General features: G+C 60.0%; 2 protein-coding genes across 5 annotated transcripts in view; one reads left to right on the top strand and one right to left on the bottom strand.

The window, feature by feature from the left end:
• Window positions 1-2,589, bottom strand: part of SF3B2 (splicing factor 3b subunit 2) — a 151,070-nt gene extending 148,481 nt beyond the window's left edge. For 2 of the 4 annotated variants that reach the window (XR_008794956.1, XM_056131963.1), the window contains exons 1-3: window positions 2,421-2,588; window positions 2,229-2,278; window positions 1,996-2,073 (exon numbers count right to left, since the gene is read on the bottom strand). Coding sequence is in view for 3 of the 4 variants with exons in the window: in XM_056131963.1 (XP_055987938.1) it covers window positions 1,996-2,073; window positions 2,229-2,278; window positions 2,421-2,553 (261 nt within the window). In the remaining variant the exon portion in view is untranslated. Of the gene's footprint in view, window positions 1-1,995; window positions 2,074-2,228; window positions 2,279-2,420 lie in introns of all 4 variants that reach the window. The other 2 variants (XM_056131965.1, XM_056131964.1) reach the window with 2 other exon arrangements.
• A 4,754-nt stretch (window positions 2,590-7,343) lies between these two features.
• GAL3ST3 (galactose-3-O-sulfotransferase 3) lies at window positions 7,344-15,955 on the top strand. Its single transcript, XM_056131573.1, has 3 exons — window positions 7,344-7,455; window positions 9,928-10,164; window positions 14,773-15,955. Exons 2-3 carry the CDS (start codon window positions 10,040-10,042, stop codon window positions 15,953-15,955), a joined length of 1,308 nt encoding a protein of 435 aa, XP_055987548.1. The 5' UTR covers window positions 7,344-7,455; window positions 9,928-10,039.
• Window positions 15,956-21,587: the final 5,632 nt, after the last annotated feature.

Below are 21,587 nucleotides of genomic sequence, written 5' to 3'. Positions count from 1 at the left end.
ATATGAAGTCACAAAACTCCACGTGAAGATTGCAAAAAATCTTTACTATTTTTTTTGTGGGGGGGGGGGCCAAAGAGATAGTACAGTGAGTAGGGCGCTCGCCTTGAGCACAACCACCCTGGGCTCCACTCCCAGCACATGTAGGACCCCCGTGCCCTACCAGGAGTCATTCCGGGGCAGGGGCATTTTGGAAAACCTGCGCACCAGCAGGTATGGCCCAAAAACAGATTGAAATGGGCAGTGATCAATAGCGACGTGATAGATCAACAGTGACGGCTGCCAGAGCAATAGGACACCAAGAAGGGCGCTTGCTCTGCACACGGCATGCCAGGATTCAATCTCTGGCCCCCCATAGGGTCCCCCAGGCCCGCCAGGAGTGAGCCCTGAGTGCAGCGCCAGGAGTAATCCTTGAGCACTGCTGGGTGTGGCACAAAAACACAAAAGCATGTATACATATGTATTTCGTATATATGTATGCATATGCGTATATACATACCTACATATATACACAAGTCAAAGGACAAGTCAAAGGACTATCTACTGCTGAGCCTGGAGCTGCAGACAGTAACTTAAGGTTCTTTTCCTACATGTGGCAGACCCTGGTTTGATCACTGGAACCATATATGGTCCCCCACGCACTACCAGGAGTGATCCTTGAGCACAAAGTCAAAGCCTAGAGCACACAGGAACCAAAAATCAAAAAGAAAAAAATTTTTTTTGTTTTGTTTTAGGGGTAGAAATATATGCAGGGGTTAAGGCACTTACCCTGCATGCAGCCAACCTCAGTTCAATGTCTAGAACTACATATGGTCCAAGAATGCACCGCTCTGTGTGTGTGTGTGTGTGTGTGTGTGTGTGTTAAATAAAACTGCTTTAGAACCAGGGAGAAAATAATAGGATTTAAAGTGCTCGTCTTTGGGGGCTCAAGTGATAGCACAGTGGGAAAGGTGATTCGTCTTAAATACAGTCGACCTGGGTTCGATCCCCAGCATCCCATATGGTCTCCCATGCACTGCCAGGAGTAATCCAAAAAGAAAAAAAATAATTTTTTTTTTAAATTGCTTGTGTTGGGGCTGGAGAGACAGCACAGCGGGTAGGGCGCTTGCCTTGCACGCGGCAGACCCGGGTTCGATTCCCAGCATCCCATATGGTCCCCTGAGCACCGCCAGGAGTAACTCCTGAGTGCAGAGCCAGGAGTAACCCCTGTGCATCGCCAGGTGTGACCCAAAAAAGCAAAAAAAAAAAGGGTGCTTGTGTTGGGGCTGGAGTGATAGTACAGCCAACGAGTGGGGTGTTTGCACTGCAACAAGAGGCTGATACAGGTTTGATCCCTGGCACCGAGTATGGTACCCTGAGGTTACCAGGAGTGATCACTGAGCACAGAGCCAGGGGTGAGTGTGGCCCAATAACAAAACACAACAACAAAAATGAATAAACAAAGCGCTTTCCTCCCACACAACTGACCGGTCTGATCCCAGGCAGGAGGCCCCGGTCCACACCAAGAGTGAGGGGGGGGGGGCGAGTTGAGCCAGGAGGCAGGAGCACTGCCAGATGTGGCCCAAACCCTCCACGCCACCCCTAAGACTTTGAGGGGGCCAGGGAGATGGCTGGACAGGCTGAGTGCTTTACACTCAGGAGACCCCGCTCAATGTTCAGCACCCCTGGGGAAGCAGCCCCTGGGCATTGCAGGGCCTGGCCCCAAAAGGAAAACGGATTTTTAAAGACTGTCACTGTCCTCCCGTCGCTCATCAATTTGCTCGAGCGGGCCCTGGAGCACTGTGAGACTGTGACTGTGTCTGGCATAAAGCGAATATGTCACGGGGAGCTCGCCGGGCTCTCCGAGAGGGGCGGAGACTATTCTTTAACAGTCAGTTCGTGTTTGATTTGTCGCGATACCTCCGCGCCCATCAGATAATCTGAGCGTGGACAGGAAGGACCAACAGGTCACGCCGGAGAAGGCGGGCGCGGCCAAACCCGGCGCCGCTCCCCCCTTACCTGCGCCGACATGGGCGGGGGCGCCGCTTTGTCCCCATCGTCGCCTCTCAGCACCGGCCGATTCAGCACGATGCCCGTCTGCAAGGGAAAGGGCGGCCGGTCAGCGCCAGGGCGGTGGCCCCACGACACGCCGGGTCGCTCACGCGCACGAAAGCGACGCGGGGCGGCGGGCAGGACCGACACGTGCGGACGGACGCGAAGCCGAAGCCCCCGCGCCCCGCCCCCGCGCTCACCTGGCGGGTGTAGGTCTGCAGCCGCTCCACCAGCTCCTCGCGACTCCCTGCTGGGCAAAGCACAGGAGCCAGCGGGCAGGTCAGACGGGCCGAGCCGCGGGCCCGAGCCGGGCCGACAGGCCCGCCCCCCGCCCCGGGTCTCCGGGGAAACCGGCCGGCGCCGCCCGCTCCAGACCTCTCACTGCTCCTCACCTTGGATCGGCGCCCCGATCTCTACCAACTTAGCCTGAAGCTCCTGGGCAGCCCAGGCGCCATAGTGTCCGGGGGGCGGCGGCGGCGGCAGCTGCAGCTCCCCCTTCGGAGCCTCGGGATGCTCGGCCGCCATCTTAGCCGCAGGAAGGCGCGCGCCGAGCCCGGAAGCCCAGGCCCGCGTCCCGGAACTTCCGGCCGCGCCGCACGTCACGCCCGCCCCCCGGCGTGGAAGGCCGTGGCGAGGGAGCCCCGATGGGGAAGCCTGATTCGCCGGCGACGCGAGCCCGCCTGGTCGCGAGGCCTTCTGGGAGTTGTAGTCCACCTGGGTGCGGCGGCGCCTACCCACGCGCGCGCGCCAGTTCGCGGAAGCCACCGTGGGGGCGGGGCTGTAGGACGAGCCGGCCCCGCCCCGAGGGCGTGGCTTCGGCGCGTTCGCCGCGCGGCGGAGCGGGGCGCCCAGGTGCCCTGGAGAGGCCGGGATGGTTGAGTTCCCAGGAATTCCCGGGGGCCCCATTCCCCCGGTGGCCGCGCATTGCGGGCGCCAAGCGGGAGATGCAGCCGATGCCTGTGATAAAACAGTGTCTGATTGTCTGCCCGCCCGCCCCCGGCCCAGCCATGGATGAATGGATTGAAAGGGGATCGGGTCCGGAGCCGAGCCCGCCCGCCCGGGCTGAGCTCCAGCTGCCGACCTGGGGGAAGGGCAACACTAATAAAGCCCCTTTTTCCACCTTCCCGGCTGATTCAGATGTAGCCTCTGCGAAGTCTTTTCCCTCCCACTTTAACTTTCTTTCCTTGGAACTCCAGGGTGTGTTCAAGCTTCCACCTTCTGCCCAAACCGCACCCTCAAGAACAAAACGGAGACGGACCATGTCGCCCCCAACCTGGACGCTCTCAGTGAAGATTACCGGGCAGGAGGGGTGGCAGTAAACGGTGCAGTTCCCACGACAGAATTTGCATTTGTTGTTGTTGGAGGTGGGGGGCAGGGGGCATACCAGCGATGCCCAGGGGTTACTCCTAGCTCTGCACTCAGGAATCACTCCTAGGTATGCTTGGGGACCATGAGATGCCCGTGACCAAACCCAGGTCAGCTGCTTGCATGGCAAGTGCCCTACATGCTGTGCATGCTATCGCTCCCGTCCTACTCTTTTCTATATTTGTCTCAAAAAAGCAAATGGGGGCAGACCCTGCCATGCCTCTCTAGCCCTCCGGAAGCCGGTGCACGGGGGCGGGTACCCCTTGACCACCCGCCTTGTCCCTTGTCCCTTTTCTTTTTTTTTTTTTTGGTTTTTTGGGTCACACCTGGCGATGCACGGGGTTACACCTGGCTCTGCACTCAGGAATTACCCCTGGCAGTGCTCAGGGGACCATATGGGATGCTGGGAATCGAACCCGGGTCGACCCGGGTTGGCAGCGTGCAAGACAAACGCCCTACCTGCTGTGCTATGGCTCCAGCCCCCACCTGTCCCTTTTCTGACCCTGCAGGTCTTTGCCCTCCCGCCCTGCCCCTAGCTGGGCCCTGTGCTGACAGCCAGGCTCAGCGTTGGTTGGGCAACACAGCAGTCATCTCATGCCTTCACATGCCGCACATCTCTCCGTTTTTCTCTAACAGGCTCCTGTCCACTGAGCAACCACAACAGAATATGAGGATCCAGGAAAGACTTAGGAAAGACACAGTGGGGGCCCGGGCCAAGATGGTCCCTTGACCTCCTTGTCCCAACACGGAAATGCTCTACTGCTACACCCAGCAGGGCTCAGGGCTAATTCCTGATTCTGTGCTCTGGGATCACTCCAAGGGGAGGGGGACTGCGCAGGGGACCATGAGTTGCCGGGGATCAAATCCGGCTGACCACTTGCAAGGCGAGCCTCTTACCGGCTGTACTTTCTCTCCAGCCCCCATTTCCGCCAAATCTTGACCTTTTCACTCTCTGCCACTGCCACCCCCGCACCCCCCATTCCCAATCTCCTGTCACCCAGAGGAGAAACTGAACCCAGATAGGACAGAGAAGCCTGCAGGGGTGTGCTTCTCTCCAGCCTGGTTGCCCACTCACGTGGAAACTGTTCTGGACCCAAAAGAAATTTCTTTCTGATCCCTGTAATCAGAGAGCTCCTGGAGGAGGCCCTAAGGTATGAATAAGGGGGGGTTGGGGGGCTGGCGTGCACCTGATTTTCTGAAACTGATAACTAAGAGCTGACAAGGGCTGACAGGGCCAGAAAGAGCCTGGCCAAACGGGGCCTTATTTTATCCTAAGAGCTGGAACCCAAACAGGGCAGGGGCCTCCTCCCTCGGACCTGCAGATGAGCATGGAATGGAAGACCCAGACTCCTCCTTTATTTCCACCTCTAGGTCTTGACTGTAGTGGGAACCTCAGAGCGAGGCTGCCCTGAGGGCGTGTGAGAAGCCACTCTGGGGTCCCCAGAGGCTCCCAGGCAGCCTGCCTGGGGTTTGGCAAGTGACACAGCCTGTCTGGAGGCTGCGCCGGCCCCAAAGGTGCAGTTCTCATCTAGAGACAGCCTGCGTGCTTTCTTCTAAGGAAACCTCTTTTAATCATTTTTAGCAGATCATTCATAACGAGACATACAAAATAAATTGTTTAGAGCCTGCTATTGGGGCAGGCTTGGGTGGTGGTTGGGAAAATTCAAAATAATGGTGGTGGGAAGGTGTAACAGTGGTGGGACTGGTGTTGGAATATTGAATGTAACAAATTATTGTGAACAACTTAAAAAAAAAAAGGGGGGCTGGAGAGATAGCACAGCGGGTAGGGCGTTTGCTTGGCATGCAGCCGACCCGGGTTTGATTCCCAGCATCCCATATGGTCCCCTGAGCACCGCCAGGAGTAACTCCTGAGTGCTGAGCCAGGAGTAACCCCTGTGCATTGCCAGGTGTGACCCAAAAAGTAAAAAAATAAATAAATAAATAAAGCTGACCTGCCCCAGGGCTGAGCTGTGAATACAAATCCGATCTGATCCGTGCCTTACCAGCCGGTGAGAACAGGTACTGAGTGAGGGGCTTTCTGTGCCTGGGATGGTGGGAAACGGTGAGTCAAGACTGAAGCCACACTCATTCCTACAGCCAGGTTCGTTCGCTGCAGGGAAGAAACAAGAGCAAGTCAGAGAAATAAAGAACGGTGACCCTTGTGGTTAAGGAAAAGCCACTGAAGAGTGATGGGCCAGCCGGAGAGACAGTCCAGCAGGAAGGGCACTTGCCTTGCATGCAGCTGACCTGGGTTCAATCCTCAGCGTTCCCTAAGCCCCACCAGGAGTGATCCCTGAGCTCAGAGACAAGAGTAACCCTGGAGCATTGCCAGGTGTGCCCCCCTCAGCAAAAAAAAAAAAAAAAGAAAGAAAAAAAAATCACCGGTTGGAGATAGTACAGTGGGTAGGGTGCTTGCCTTGCATGCAGCCAACCTGAATTCAATACCTGGCACCACATAAGGAGCCCTGAGCACCAAGCCAGGAATAAATTCTGAGTCCTGCCTGGTGTGGCACTGAAAAAAAAAAAGATGTTTCAACAAGGGCGATGATCAATATTGATTGACATGTTAGAGGACCCCCCCCCCTTGGTTTTTGGGTCACTCCTGGCTCTGCACTCAGGAATCATTCCTGGCGGTGCTCAGAGGACCATATGGATGCTGGGAATCGAACCCGGGTCGGCCGCATGCAAGGCAAACGCCCTACCTGCTGTGCTATCCCTCCAGCCCAGGACAGGTGGAGGGATAGCACAGCGGTAGGGCATTTGCCTTGCACGCAGCCAACATGGCCAACCTGAGTTCGATTCCTCCGCCCCTCTCGGAGAGCCCGGCAAGCTACCGAGAGCATCTCCCCTGCACGGCAGAGCCTGGCAAGCTCCCCGTGATGTGTGCGATATGCCAGACACAGTAACAACAGTCTCCAATGGAGACGTTACTGGGCCTGCTCGAGCAAATCGATGATCAACAGGACAGTGACAGTGATGTTAGAGGACAATTTTATTACCGATCTTGGGGCAGTACAGCGGTTAACGTTGCCTTGCATGTGCCAAACCCTGGTTTGATACCAGGCACGACATATGGTCCCCCCAAAACGGTCAGGGGATGATCCTGAGCCCAGAACCAAGAACAGCCCAAGAGCACGGAAGGCTGTGGCCTCACATCCCCCAGTCCCGTCGCCCGCTCGCCCAGCAGAAGCAGGTAGGCGCTTCTGCACGGCGAGAACCAGCCTCGGTGCTCGCCGTGGCGGCGTCTGCTCTGAGGCTAACCCTCCTTCCACAGCTGGGTCTAGACCACATTTATCCTGGGTGTTCGCCGGCTCGGCACGCGGGCGTGGGAGGAGGCGCGGCTGCCGGGCTCCTGGCGGCGGGGCCTAAGGGCTCGGAAAGCCGCAGGAGCTCCGGGACCACCCCCACGGCGGCGCGGGAATCTGCTCGGAACAGCCGCCGGCAGCGGCGCGGGCAGAGCGGGACCGGGTGGGCCTGGGGGCCGCCGGGTCCCACCGCGGAGCTCCGGGCACGAGTGAGTGGGTGTCGGGTCTTGGCGGGGAGACTGGCCGGGTCTGGGGGGGAGTGTGGGGGGACCTCCGGGCTGAAAGGAGAGGCTGGAAGCGCCGCGCTTCCCCGGTGCAGGGGGGAAGGGGCGGGGGAGGAGGGGATCGGAGTGGGGGGGGCTGCTGCTGGCGGATGGACCCGTGTCCCTCCCCTCCCGCCCCCCAGTCCGCGAGCAGAGGCCCCCCGGCACGCCAGTCATGCTGGAGCATCGGGCACGTTCTTGCCCTTCCGCGCGCGGCGCTGCCCGCCTCGCCGCCCACCCCCCGGCCGCCCCTCCCCCGAGCGCAGCCCCTGCCTCCGCCCCGCCTCCGGGCCGCGGTGCGCTGGGGGCCGGCGGCGGGCAGAGCCGGGAGCCGCACGGAGCGGGCGCCGCCACCTGATCCCGGCCGGGCGCGCGGGGCTCGGGGGCGCACAGGGCCCGGGCGCGCTCCGGGCCGCCGCGGCTCCAGACAACGGGGGCGGGAGGCAGCGGCGCCCCCCGCCCCCCGCGCCCGCCCGCCGAGGAGAGCGCGCGGCGTGAGTACCGCAGTGGCCGGCCCGGGGCGGGGGCGCGGGGCGGACGGACGGGGATGGGCGGCTGGTTGCCCGCCGAGCAGGAGTGGGGCCTGGGGGGCTGGGGGGCTGGGGGGGCTCTGGCTGCCTCCTAGGGTGGCCACATCTCGGGAGGCTGGGGTGCAATTGAGGGACTGGGGGCTAGTGAGAGGAGGAGGAGGAAGAGGTGGCAGGGATGAGCGGAGGTGGCTGTCTGGGAGGGGGTCTGGCGAAGAAACGAGGGGACTAGACAGATTTGAGCGCCGGGGCTACTATTCTGCACCCCGGCCCGCGGCCCCTTCATTTCTGGAGTCCGCTCCCAGCCCCTGCCTCCCAGCCCTCCTCTGGGAAGCCGGCTCCGGGTCGCAGCCGAGCTACGGTGCGGGGCCAGGGCATCCTCCAGATGCACCCCTAGGCGCCCTGGAACTGGGTGGGGCTACGGAAGGGGCTCTCTGGCACCCAGGGGGGTCCTCAGAGCTCTGGTCAAGGGGGGCCAGTTCCACCAAGGTTCCCTGGAGAAAGGAAAGCAATTTGCAAGGGCCCAGAGAAGTAGATTGTTCGGACTAAAATTAGATGTTCTGAGTCCAAGGAGGCTGTTACCCTGTCCTGCTGGAGAAGCCTAGACCACCCCCCCAGCCCATGTGGTGGTGGGGGGGCGACAAGGGCCAGCTAGCACGTGGGCTCGGTCCACACATGTCCAGAGTCGTGCACAGCTGAGGGGCAGCTTCCGTGAGCTGGTGGAGGGTGTGGGGGCCCCTTTCTCCGGGGGGGTGCTCAGAGCGAGTGGGACAGGAGGTGCAGATGGTGGCCACATCTCACATGCGGTGGCAGCTGCGCCCCTGCTCCCGCCCACGGTCGTTCTCCACAGAAGGAAGGTGGAAGCCTGAGTGGCGAGTGTCCAAGTCAGCGAGTGGAGAGAAACGGCCTGATGGGGCTGCCCAGGGCAATTCAGGTGGCCCCGGGACAGCCTCGCCGGGGTCCGAGAGCTCGCACCACCCCGGACCCCCGCGGCCGCAGATTCTGTAAGAAATCACCAGTGCTTGTTCATGTGGAGTCGGGCGCCCACGGGGGCTGCTTCGGGGAGTCACTGCCCTGCGCCCCTTGAGCTGGCCTGGGGGGGGGGGGAGCTTCCCCTAGGCCTGACCTACTTGCTAAGCTACGCTTCCTGCAAGTTTCGCAGAGCCAGGAATAGGCAGCTTGCCTCGCCCCCTTGGGGAACTTCCTGAGGGCCCTCAGTAACTCAAGGCCAGGGGTGCCAGCCAGGGAAGGAGGCAGCGTCCTGAGAGCGCCCCCAGCTCCTCTTGCAGACCCCACCCAGATGGGGGCCGTCCTCCCGAGGCTAATCCCGTGGTCTCCTTGGTCTTCCTCTGTCCGCTGTGGCTGGAACCCTGTCCTTGGCCCCAGCAGATTAAGCCCGTCTCCAGGTGGGTTCAGAGCCCGGGAAGAAGGGAAAAGCCTAACGGGGATTTCTTTCCACCCAAACAGGTTTAAAGGTAAACCAGGATTAGGGGGACCGGACGCCAAGCTCAGGGCCCCAGAACGAGCGACTCCCGCTATCATATTCCCCGCAGCCCCCCTGGGACCCGAGTGGCCCAGTTCCATTTACATGCGGGCCACCGGCGCTGTGCTCTGCGCCCCTTTGGAGGGTTGTCGGAGGCTGGGCCCTGGCACCAGAGGCCTCCTCGGGACAGGCACCCCGCCACCCCTCCAGCCAGGGCCCCAGACCCACCTGCTCCGGGTGCAAAAGCTCCCCCTTCCTCCTCGTGCCCTGGCAGCCCTCCCCCTGCTGCCACCCCGCCAAGGAGAGCAGGTCTCAGGTGTCTGGGGAGGGGACCCCAACAGAGTTTCGGGATGTCAAGTGTCCCCTTTCTGCCCACCAGCCCCCCGCAGGGACGCGGAGTGCGGCTTTCTGGGGAGGCAGCCTGGGGAATATCTCAGGACCTGGACTGGGGGATGGGCTGGAGCAGGTCAGACCCCCACTCCTGGGGCGTGCCTGCCATGAGTCCTGCCCGGGGTGCAACAGGCCCGGATGGCACAGGGCCTGGGTGGCACAGGGCACACACGCGTGGCTCCGGCCCCGTGTCAGACTCCTCAGGGCCTGCTCCGTGCTGTGGGGAGTGCGGACAGAGCCACCCAGGGCTCCGGGGGGATGGGGAGGTCCCTCACGGACACTTCAGGGGCTGAGGCAAGGCCACCAGAGCCAGAGACAAAGACGCCTTCAGGCGGGCACAGAACCAGGGCTTAGGGGAAGGAGTGGCCCTGCCTGTAATTCCACCCGAGACCCAGTTATCAGGAGCCACGTGGAGATAGGGTTGTGGTGACTGGAGGGAGGAATTTGATCTTCCCTGGCCTCGCTCTCACCCCGAGCCCGGGTCTCGCCTTTGCGGCCGCCCTGCCAGGGCCCGGCGTCCACCTCCTCTGCCCACGGCAAACCTGTTGGCTTCCTCCTCCTGCCAGGCCTCTCGGGAACGCTGGCCCTGCTGCCGGAGCCCCAGGAGCCCCCATGAGCGCCGGCGAAGGGAGTCCTGGCTAGCGAGGCCCTGGCTGAACCAGGGCTGGGTCCCCCACCATGCCACCCGTCCTCAAGCGCCTGCAGCAGGCCACCAAGACCATGAGCCGCTGGAAAATCCTGCTGGTGGTGCTCGGGTGCAGCACCGTGAGCCTCCTCATCCACCAGGGGGCGCAGCTCAGCTGGTAAGGAGGCGGGGGACGGCGGGTGCGGGGCCCGGGGCCGGGAGGGTCCCTGCCCCCAATCCTTCCACTCCCTTCTGGGCACCTTTTTTTTTTTTTTTTTTTTTGCTTTTTTGGGTCACACCCGGCGATGCTCAGGGGTCACTCCTGGCTCTGCACTCAGGAATTACCCCTACGGTCCTCAGGGGGGCCATATGAGATGCTGGGAATCGAACCCTGGTCGACCATGTGCAAGGCAAACGCCCTACCCGCTGTGCTATGGCTCCACCTTTGTGCTCCCCGCCGGTCTGCAAGTGCTCTTCGGAGCCACAGACCTCCCTGGGCAGGGCCTGGTGGTCCTCGTGGGAAGGGCAGAGGGGCTGACCCCAACTCCTAGGCAGTGCGATCCCCGAAGCAGCCCGAGGTCTTCCCACCACGTTACTCCCCCTGAGTGCGACCCCCAACGGTGCCTCACTGCATCTGTCAGACCGGGCAAGCCCTCTCATTGGTCAGAGCCCATTTCTTCACCTATGAAATGGGAGAAGTGGGGGGCCAGGCCATGTCAGTGAAGGCATGTGCCTGGGAGGCACCCAAGCTGGGCTGGCCCCCCATGGCGCATCTCTGGACGCCTCCAAGCACAGCTGGGGTGATCCAGGTGGTCCCTCGCACCACAGGGCCTGAGCAGCACTGCACAGATGAGAATCGCTGGGCGGCGCCATCCTCCCCCCAGCGACCCCCCCCGCCCCCCCCCCGGCAAAAAAAATTAAATGGGGATAATAGCATGTGTGACAAATCATCACTTGTCACCTAGTGATGATCAGACCAGACCTTGGTCCTGTCTATGGATTCAACAACGTCGTGCCCAGCTCATGGCCTCCACAGCCTCTTTCCCTACACGGCCTGCCCAGGGAAAGGTGCCAGGCAAGGGGCTGGAGAGACAGCACAGCAGGTAGGGCGTTTGCCTTGCACGCGGCCGACCCGGGTTCGATTCCCAGCATCCCATATGGTCCCCCGAGCCCCGCCAGGAGTAATTCCTGAGTGCAAAACCAGGAGTGACCCCTGAGCATCGCTGGGTGTGACCCAAAAAGCAAAAAAAGAAAGAAAGAAAGAAAGAAAGAAAGAAAGAAAGAAAGGTGCCAGGCCAGATGGATGAGCTGGTGGATTCTCCAAAGGGGCATCTGTGTCGACAGACTCCTGAGCCCAAGGCAGTGACTGGAGGAAATCTCAGGGGTGTTTCTGAAGCTCCTTAGATGGGGCCTGGGGTGATGCCCCAGGCGGAGACTCTGCAGTCCAACACCCCCATGAGGGAGAGCAAACAGAAAGCCTGATGAAGGCTGGGACTGCTGTCTCTCTTTCACACCCCTGGGTATGTTTCTTTTCAAAGAAGCATAAACAAAAATGTTTCTCTGAAACAATTTATACACTCTAGGGGTGCAACAGTGTCAACTGCACCCCAGTAAGGCTCCACTGTGGCCAATCAGGGTGGTTTCGTTGGAGACTGTTCCCTGCTTTTGCTTCTTTAGACTCTATTATCTAACGTGGCGGGACCCCTGCATTTCCCCCCGTGTTGTAGTAAGAAAAGAGACTTTATCTTTCCTTCCGGATAAATACTATCGGGGCTGGAGCAATAGCACAGCAGGTAGGACCTTTGCCTTGCACGTGCCCAGCTCGGATTCGATTCCCAGCATCCCATATGGTCCCCTGAGCACTGCCAGGAGTGACTTCTGAGTGCAGAGCCAGGACTTACCCCTGTGTAACCCATGTGCATGGCCAGGTGTGACCCAAAAAGCAAAAATAAATAAATATGATCACCCATCTTCTTTATCCGGCCATCTGTCCTTGGGTACCTCCCCCCAGATCCTGGCCATTGTGAATAATGCTGCAATGATCATACACGTGAAAACATCTTTTCATGAATGAGTCTTTTTGTTCTTTGTTATTCGGCAGTGCTCAGGTACTCACAGTGCTGTTCAGGGGACCACAGAGTGCCAAGGTGCCAGGGATTAAACCCAGGCCTCCTGCCTGCAAAGCCTGCACTAAACCCACAGGCTCTCTCTCAGGTCTTGTGTGTGTGTGTGTGTGTGTGTGTGTGTGTGTGTGCGCCGTGCAGGAAGTGGCGGGACACACCTAGTGGTGCTCTGGCTCTGTACTCGGGAGTGAGCCCCTGCAGTGCTCAGTGGATGAATGCTGTGCTGGAAATTTGTTTGGTTTTAGGGGGCCCCTACCCAGCGCTCTCAGGGCTCGCTCCTAGCTCTGCACTTGGAATCACTCCTGGCGGGCTCAGGAGATCATACAGGACACCAGGGATGGAACCTGGGTCGGTTGCGTGCAAGGCAAGAGCCCTACCCTCTGTGCTACTGCCCCAGCCCCTGTGCTAGAAATTTGAACCCAGGTTGGCAGTTTTCACGGCAAGCACCTTAACCCCTGTACTAGCTCTCTGGGCCTGCACATTCCTTTTCAAGTTGGTGGTGGTGGTGGTGGTGTTTGTTTGGTTTTGGTTTTTGAGCCAGGGCTTTTGTTTTGCTCCAGTGGTGCTCTGTGTTCAGGAATCACTCCTGGCAGGCATCAGGGAACCATATGTGGTGCCCAGGATCGAACCGAGGTTGACCAAGGGAAGGCAACCTACCCACTCTACTATCTCTCCGGCCCCTCAAACTGGTGTTTTTGGAGGGTTTTTTCGCTTTTGATTTTTCTTTTACTTTTTTGGGGGGTCATACCCGGTGATGCACAGAGGTTATTCCTGGTTCTACACTCAGGAATTACTCCTGGGGGTGCTCAGGGGACCCTATGGGATGCCGGGGATCAAACCCAGGTCAGCCGCAAGCAAGACAACCGCCTTCCCTGCTGTCCTATTGCTCCAGCCCTCGTTTTTGATTTCCGAGTTATAGTCGGTTGGAGCCTGGTCACCCTCTGGGGAATACGCTATCTGGAACCGAGTGTGTGGATCCCGCATGTGCAGTACATGCTCCAGCCCTTTGAGTTACTGCCTTGGACCTTTGTGTCTACAGATACCCGGGAGCAGGACTGATGGGACACAGGGTTGATCTGTTTTTAATGTCTTTTAATTATTTTATTTTAATTTTATTATTTTTTTGCTTTTTGGGTCACACCCGGCAATGCACAGGAGTTCTTCCTGGCTCTGCACTCAGGAATTACCCCTGACGATGCTCGGGGGACCCTATGGGATGCTAGGAATTGAACCCGGGTTGGCCGCGTGCAAGGCAAACGCCCTACCCACTGTGCTATTGCTCCAGCCCCTATTTTTAATTTTTGGAGAAATCTTCGTATTGTTTTCCACAGAGGTTGAATCAGCTTGCATCCTCCCCCCCCCCCATCAGTGAATGACGGCTTCTTCCCCTCCACACCCCCGCAAGCTCTTGCTGTTTCTGGCCCTTTTGATCAGGCTATTCCCATTGGTGGGAGGTGCACACTATTGTATTTTCGCGTTTTGGGGACCTTGGGAGCTCAAAAGTGACCCCTGGCAATGCTCAAGGGATAACGTCCTGTTTAGAAAAGTGACTAATTCTGAGGCTGGAGAGAGAGTACAGCAGGCAGGGCACTTGCCTTGCAAGTGGCTGACCTGGGTTCAATCCGTGGCATCCCACATGGTCCCCTGAATACCACCAGAGCACAGCACTACTTCCTGAGCACAGAGCCAGGAGTAAGCACTAAGCATCCCTGGGTGTGGCCTCAAAACAAACAAAAAGAAGCAGCTCCCGGGGGCTGGAGCGATGGCACAGCGGGGAGGGCGTTTGCCTTGCACACAGCTGACCCAGGTTCAATTCCCAGCATCCCTTATGGTCCCCTGAGCACCGCCAGGAGTAATTCCTGAGTGCAGAGCCAGGAGTAACCCCTGTGCATTGCCGGGTGTGACCCAAAAATTTAAAAAAATTTAAAAAAAGAAGAAGAAGAAGCTCCTTTCTCTTATGTCACAGTGTCAGAGTGCCCATTTCTGCATAACCACATTACTCCAGAATTTCAGCTGAATCCATCAAGTGGATGACCTCCCTTGGGGGCGGGGAGGGCAGGCATCCGGCCAGGTGTAGCTAGTGGGGAGCTCCTGGCTTACAAGGCTGCAATCAAGCTAGCAACGAGGGTCGCCAAGCTAGTCAGGGTTCGCTGCCAAGAGCATCCCTAATCCACACGTGGCTGTCCAAGACTCCAGTTTGTTCCTCTTTTTTAATTTTGGGGCCACAGCCCAGGACGCTCGGGGCTTATTCCTGGCTCTGCGCTCAGGAATTACTCCTTGTGGTGCTCTGGGGGCCGTATGGTATGCCAGGGATGAACCTGCCTTGGCCACTTGGAAGGCCACCTCGCCCCCTCCAGACCACAGTTTCTGGCCACTCCCCAGCAGGCTGCCCGCACCACCGTAAAGGGAAAGCCACCAAGATTACTCTCCCAAGTGGTGCGCCTACCCGTTGGGACCCCGAGCCACCTAAGTTCCACCCCTCCCCGAGGGGAGCTTCACACGTGGCCTAAATCCAGACCAGCCGGTCCTACAGGTCCCGGGGTTCATCGCAGCTCTGTGGGGTCCCTCCCCCTCCCCGTCCCGGGACTGGGGGCGCGGGGGCGGGTCCCCCCAGCCAGGCCCCCGCCCCTCCGTCACCCCTTCCCCCCGCCGCGCCCTCGCAGGTACCCCAAGCTGTTCCCGCCTCGCTGCCCGCCCGACCGCGCCTCGCCGCCGCGCCCCAAGCACCTGACCGTGGCCTTCCTGAAGACGCACAAGACGGCGGGCACGACGGTGCAGAACATCCTGTTCCGCTTCGCCGAGCGCCACAACCTGACCGTGGCGCTGCCGCACCCGAGCTGCGAGCACCAGTTCTGCTACCCGCACAACTTCTCGGCGCACTTCGTGCACCCGGCCACGCGGCCGCCGCACGTGCTGGCCAGCCACCTGCGCTTCGACCGCGCCGAGCTGGCGCGCCTCATGCCGCCGGGCACCGTGTACGTGACCATCCTGCGCGAGCCGGCCGCGATGTTCGAGTCGCTCTTCAGCTACTACAACCAGTACTGCCCGGCCTTCCGCCGCGTGCCCAACGCGTCGCTCGAGGCCTTCCTGCGCGCGCCCGAGGCCTACTACCGCGCCGGCGAGCCGCTGGCCATGTTCGCGCACAACACGCTGGCCTACGACCTGGGCGGCGACCCGGACCCCGAGCGGCGGCCGCGCGACCGCGCCGCCTACCTGGCGGGCCTCATCCGCCAGGTGGAGGAGGTCTTCTCGCTGGTCATGATCGCCGAGTACTTCGACGAGTCGCTCGTGCTGCTGCGGCGCCTGCTGGCCTGGGACCTGGACGACGTGCTCTACGCCAAGCTCAACGCGCGCGCCGCGGGCTCGCGCCTGGCCATCCCCGCCGCGCTGGCGCGGGCGGCGCGCGCCTGGAACGCGCTGGACGCCGGCCTGTACGACCACTTCAACGCCACCTTCTGGCGCCGCGTGGCGCGCCTGGGCCGCGCGTGCGTGGAGCGCGAGGCGCGCGAGCTGCGCGCGGCCCGCGAGCGCCTGCTGCGCCGCTGCTTCGGGGAGCGGCCCGTGCTGCGGCCCGCCGCGCAGATCCGCACCAAGCAGCTGCAGCCCTGGCAGCCCAGCCGCAAGGTGGACATCGTGGGCTACGACCTGCCCAGCGGCGCCGCGGGCCCGGCCGCCGAGGCCTGCCTCAAGCTGGCCATGCCCGAGGTGCAGTACTCCAACTACCTGCTGCGCAAGCAGAAGCGGCGCGGCGGCGCGCGCGCGCGCCCCGAGCCCGCCGCCGCCGGCGAGCCGCCCCCGCCGCCGCGGCCCATCCGGGCGCTGCCCCGCGGCCCGCGCGGCCACTGAGGCCGCCGCGGCGGAGGCGCGCCGCCGCTCGAGCTGAGCCCGATTCCTGGGGGCGGAGGGCTGACCCCACCTTCTGGGAGGGTGCTGATGGGCCCGATCGAGCCCCGGGCCTCCCCCTCCTCCCCTAAACTGGGCCGCGGCCTCCCCTGCCTTTTCTCGGGGCTTGCCCCCGCCCGGCCTCTCTCTTCCGAGGGGATGCGCCCGCCTGGCTGCAGAGGGCAGAGGAGGATGGGGGCCGGGAGGGGCGGCCGCCTCCCCGCTCTCCTCCCAGGGTTGGGTTGGGGGGGGCTCCCCACCATCTGTCTTCCAAGTTCTAGCCTCCCACGGAAGTAAGCTGCTCCCAGACTCCGGGAACCAAGAGTTCTTGGGCTGGGTTTTTTTTTTTTCTTTGTTCCGTCTTTCCTTTCTTTGGTTCGTTCTGTTCCCTTTCTTTCTTAATAAAACCTCTTTCAAATGTGGATGGCAGTTACTGAAAGGCAGGGGCCCACATTTGGGGGTGAGTCAGGCCTGGGGGGACAGCTGGGGCCCCTCTTCTTGGAGAGAGTGGAACTCGGCCGCCTTCAGCCCAGCACTTATTGAGCATCAGAGTACCACAACAGAGAGGGCTGGGAGGCTGCTGAATGCTGCACAGAACCCCCCACCCCACCACCCCGTTCCTTTATTCAGTGCTGCATTTACTGACGCCGACAACTCATGAAAAATAACACACCCGCGGCTGACAGGGTGCAGAGAGAACTGAAGTTGCTGACGCCAGTGGAAGCTCGCATGTGAGAGACCCCCCTCTCACCGCGCGGTCTCCAAATACCATCTGGTGTGGCCCCCCAGAGCTCAAGAGCAGCAGCTGGTGTGTCAGCCACTGGCAAAAGCGTTTTCTGACTTAGGAGAAGGGAGTCATTTGGTGGGGGAGGGGACAGGAACTTGGGGAAGGGGGTCCAAAGGCATGCCCGGGGCTCCCAGATGAGGCAGCCTTGGAGGGTGAGACCACTCTGGCGCCATCTGAGCGCCCCTGAGTCCAGTGTGCAGGCAAGGTTTCAGGCCGGTCTCCCCAGCACCCCCCACTCCCGCGCGCACACACACACACACCCACACACCAGAATGTCAAGTGAAGAGAACAAGTACTCGCATCTTCGTTTAGTTTTGCTTTTGGGGAGACGGAGCTGCAGGCTTTGAGGCTTCCTGGTCGTGGGGCAGGTAGTAGGAAGTGCCTTGGGCTTGAGGGAGTGCCAGCAGGGGTGGGGGTGGGAGTGGGGGTTGGTTTCTGTTTTCCATTTTCATTCACGTGGGGACCGAGATCAGCCTCCTGCTTACCCCCAGTACTGAGCTGCATTGCCCGGCCTGAAAAGGGGTTGTTCGTATAGCACCCTCACTTCTTACCAGGTAAAGGCAAGAAATCACAAGGTGCTGTGTGGAGGGGGGATAAGCATTAGGTTTGGGACATCGCGTGCGCACGCGCACGTACACACACACACACACACACACACACACACACACGAGGTGTCCACTGATTCCTGAGTTCCCCGGCAAACGCCCTGTACTAGCTTTTGCAGGAACAGCAAGTCCTGGCCGGGCCTGCAGCCCAGCCTTTAGTTTCTGACTTCCCCACCCTCAGGCGGGCGGGTGGGGGCTCCCTTACAAGCCCCCCTCATCAGCAGAGACAGCTCTGGGCTGGGAAGCCTGGCTGCAGCTTTGGGGATGACGGCGCCCTGGGAGAGGGTTTGTCCGCGTGAGGGAGGAGCAGGGAAGACCCCAAGTAGATGTCAAAGGAAATAGCCGCCTTCGTGGCCAAGCAGGGGCCCAACACCTCCAGATGTGGCCGCAACCCAGAGGTGGGGCCCCAAGCCCAGGAGTCTGGTCGCCTCTCGTCGACGCCCACAGGGGCCGCTGTCTGTGCCCGCGGTCTGTGCCCGCAGCTCGTGTGGGGCTTTTGGCAGCAGCCTGACCACCACCCGTGGCCCCTAGCCTTGCCCTCTGTGCCCCTCCCGCCTGAGACTCGGACCCTTTCCCTCCGGGCCTCAGAATGAACGATCTCTGAAACACGGCACCCAGCGAGTACCAGGCCCCCGGAGATGACCACAGTGGCAGCTTCCACGGCACCGTGGGACGTGCTCCCTTCACTTTGGAGCTGTGCCAGGGGGCGTTTTCCCGAAGATGCAAGGAAACCTTTGTCATCAGGCAGCACTGCACAACCCGTAGTCCAAAAGGGTGAGCGGTGGCAGGGAGCCGAGGGACATGTGCAGGGAACCATCCCAGTTCGGGGCAAGGATGGGGCAGGGCTGTGGGGTAGAGGGCGGGCGGAGTGCGGGCAATTGAAGTGGCACCTCGTAAAAGGCCTTGAGTGCCCCACGTAGAGGTTTGGATTGTTCTGCCCAGGGGACTGCAGTGAATGGAATGGTCAGGGGTAGCCAGCAGGGGAGGCCAGCCTGTCCACAGAGCAAGGGGAGGGGGTCACAGTCTCTGCCCAGTCTATACGGCTGTGGCCAGGCGGGGACCTCTGGTGAGCATGGGGAAGTTACCTGTGTGTGTGTGTGTGTGTGTGTGTGTGTGTGTCAGGGGAGAGGCGCAGGGAGCAGAAGAGCCTTCCAAAGAAACTATAGCTAGGGCTGGAGCAATAGCACAGTGGGTAGGGCGTTTGCCTTGCATGTGGCCGACCGGGTTCGATTCCCAGCATCCCATATGGTCCCCTGAGCACTGCCAGGAGTAATTCCTGAATGCAGAGCCAAGAGTAACCCCTGTGCACTGCTGGGTGTGACCCAAAAAACAAAAAAAACAAAAAAAAAAACTGCAGCTGCTGCTGGGAGAAAGTGATAGTCAGAGGGTGGAGGCCTGGCATAGTCAGAGGGCAGAGGCTGGCCCATGGACTGGCCAGTGTCCGCCCAGAGTGGGCTTTAACTATTTTGTCACCTGGAACCAAGGCAGAAGCCCGAGCAGAGCAGCGCCCTGCCCCAGACTGGCCACCCCAGGGTGCAAGCCCGGCAGTGAGTGAGAAGCGGCAGCAGCCTGGCCTGGAGGGAGAGGCTTGGGGGCTCCAGCATTTGGGGTCCCACTGAGGGAGGCGGGGCTCAGCAGGACGCAGCTTCTCAGGAGGGTGTTGGCTGCACGGAGAGGGAACTGGGGGGCCCTGGAGCAGCAGGGGGGAGGTGATGCGGGCAGAGCAGCCTCTTTCTCAAACTCACGACCCCGAAATCAGCTCCTCCGACCCGGCAAGGCTGCAGAGACCTGAGTGCCCGGCCAGACACAGGTCCTGTCCCCGAGAGTTCTGTCCCCAGTCACCCTCCAGTAGCAAAGGAGAAGACACCACAGCCTCCAGCCCCAACCCTTGACTCCCATCTCAGGGGCTCTTCACCTCACAGGCAACAGGGCAGGGGAGGGGGGCGGAAACCCCACGACAGAGACATGAGTCGTGACTTCCAGCCAGCTCACACCCAATGGGCACCCGGGTGCCTGTGCCAAGGATGGTCTCTGAGACCGTCCTTCAGGTTCCAGAACTTTCTGCAAAGCACGGCTGTTCATGCCCGAAAGACATTTCCCGATCTGCAGCCTCACAGATTGCACAGATGTCGCAGTTGCATTCGCCCACGAGACGAATTCTCCTGGCCCCGCCTGGAGAATCTGTTGCATTGGAGGAAGGGAGACAGAGACAGAGAGACACAGACAGTGAGAGACAGGGAGAGAGACGAGACAGAGGGAGAAACGCAGAGGGAAGGAGGAAATGAGGAAGGGGCAGAGGGAGACCCAGAGAGAGACACAGAGAGGCCAGCAAGGATACGGAAGCCCTTTGGCATCACAGCACAGGCCTCCCGAGAACCTTCTCCCCTTTCTGCCTGTTTCTTGGTGCCGGGGGGCGTGGAGTCCACGAACAAGCATCCCCACCCACTGAGCCGCGGCCCGTGGCCCTTCCGTTCAGTCTTGCACTGGCCCTCTGTGTTTGCAAGGTGTGCATGTTGGCATTAGGAGTTGTTGTTGCCTTCCTGGGCGCTGAGTTCTACAACCAAATGCCCTTTCACCAAACAAAGCGGAAGCTTCCTCCGTGTATTTGGTCATTCCACTGGCCAAATACACAGTTCACTGGCTGACTGGTGTCTGTGCTTTGTGGTTCTTGGCAGTTTTTCTGAAGCCGTTGCAACGTTTGGGAACGAATTCCTGACCACTGGTTGCTCCTCTCAAATTCCGTGCCTCAGAAAGGAATTCTTAGCCCGTGGCACTTGGAAACTCTGGCATATGCAAGCGTTGGTCAGATCAGTGTGGGGAGGGTCAGATCACCAACGAAACCAGAAATGAGCACACACATCGTGATCCACCCCTCACCACTTCTCCTGCAGAACTCATGGGTTCGAGGATTATAACAACAAAGAGACCAGGAGGCAGCCGAGTCACTGCACACGAAGATGAATATTTGGTTTGGGTTTGGAACCGTGCCTGGTGGGCCTCGGGGACTATCCTTAGTTCCGAGGGTCCGACTCTAGCCTCCAGCATGCAAAGGCAGTGCTCCAGCCCAGCCGCGGTGCTAGCTGCTGTCCTGATTTCTTTAGAAAGGCAAAGTCTGCTGTGTTTCTATCACTCCAGAGACCTCCTTTGTTCCCATCAGTCCCGTAGAGGAGTGGGAGAGGGAATTCGGAGATAATACTGACCTCATCTGTCTCTTCCTCCTACTCCCCACATGAGACATGATATTCACCCTGACTCACAGGCCTCTGATCTCCTACTGAAAACTGAGAATGGATCCCCATGAACTGTCCATCTGGCAGTGCCAATGAGGCCAACACAGCTCCCAGAAAGGGAGCAAAAATGCCCCTTGTTGGAACCGGAGCCATAGCACAGCGGTTAGGGTGTTCGTTTGCTTTGCATGCAGCGAATGCGGGTTCAATCCCTGGTATCCCATATGTCCCCCAAGCACGCTAGGAGTAATTTCTGAGCACAGAGCCAGGAGTAACCCCTGAGTATCACTGGATGTGACCCAAAAAGAAAAAAAAAAGATGCTCATGTGTTGTCATGGAAAGCATCACACAGGAAACTGCAAACAAGGCTGGACCAAGTGAGCACAAATGGGCCACATTGGCCTCGTCCCTTTTTGTTTGTTTTTTGCGTTGGGGCCAGACCTGGCCTGCTCAGGGCTCTGCGTTCAGGAATTACTCCTGATGGGACTCAGAGGATGTCGGGGATCAAACTCAGGTCAGTCGCATTCAAGGCAAATGCCCTCCCCGCTGTGCTATTACTTCAGCCTCTCCTCCCTCCTTGTCTTGATGTCCATTTCTTTCTTTCTTTTTTTTTTTTTTGCTTTTTGGATCACACCCGGCAATGAGCAGGGGTCACTCCTGGCTCTGCGCTCAGGAATTACCCCTGGCGGTGCTCAGGGGACCATATGAGATGCTGGGAATTGAACCCGGGTCGGCCGCATGCAAGGCAAACGCCCTACCCGCTGTGCTATTTCTCCAGCCCTTGATGTCTATTTCTGTCCTTGACAGTGAAGCGACTGGGCACACGGGTGCTTGGTCGTAGGTCACCAAGGAGACGGCCCCGGGAGCCGGGCCTGTGCCCGTGATGTCACAGAGGGAAACACTCCGCAGCCCCTGCTTACCTGCAAGGGCCCCCCGGTACAGGCCTCCTGAGCTCCCTGCTCAGGGGTGTCTCGCTT

The sequence above is a fragment of the Sorex fumeus genome, unplaced genomic scaffold, assembly GCF_029834395.1.
Source record: "Sorex fumeus unplaced genomic scaffold, SorFum_2.1 ptg000093l, whole genome shotgun sequence".
Taxonomy (NCBI): domain Eukaryota; kingdom Metazoa; phylum Chordata; class Mammalia; order Eulipotyphla; family Soricidae; genus Sorex; species Sorex fumeus.
Note: the sequence above shows the minus strand (reverse complement) of the source record. Positions and strands in the feature narration are given on the sequence as shown.

Coding starts and splice junctions, on each gene's coding strand:
- GAL3ST3 (XM_056131573.1), top strand. CDS start 10,040: ATGCCACCCGTCCTCAAGCGCCTGCAGCAGGCCACCAAGACCATGAGC. Junction 10,165..14,772: donor CAGGGGGCGCAGCTCAGCTG/GTAAGGAGGCGG, acceptor GCGCCCTCGCAG/GTACCCCAAGCTGTTCCCGC.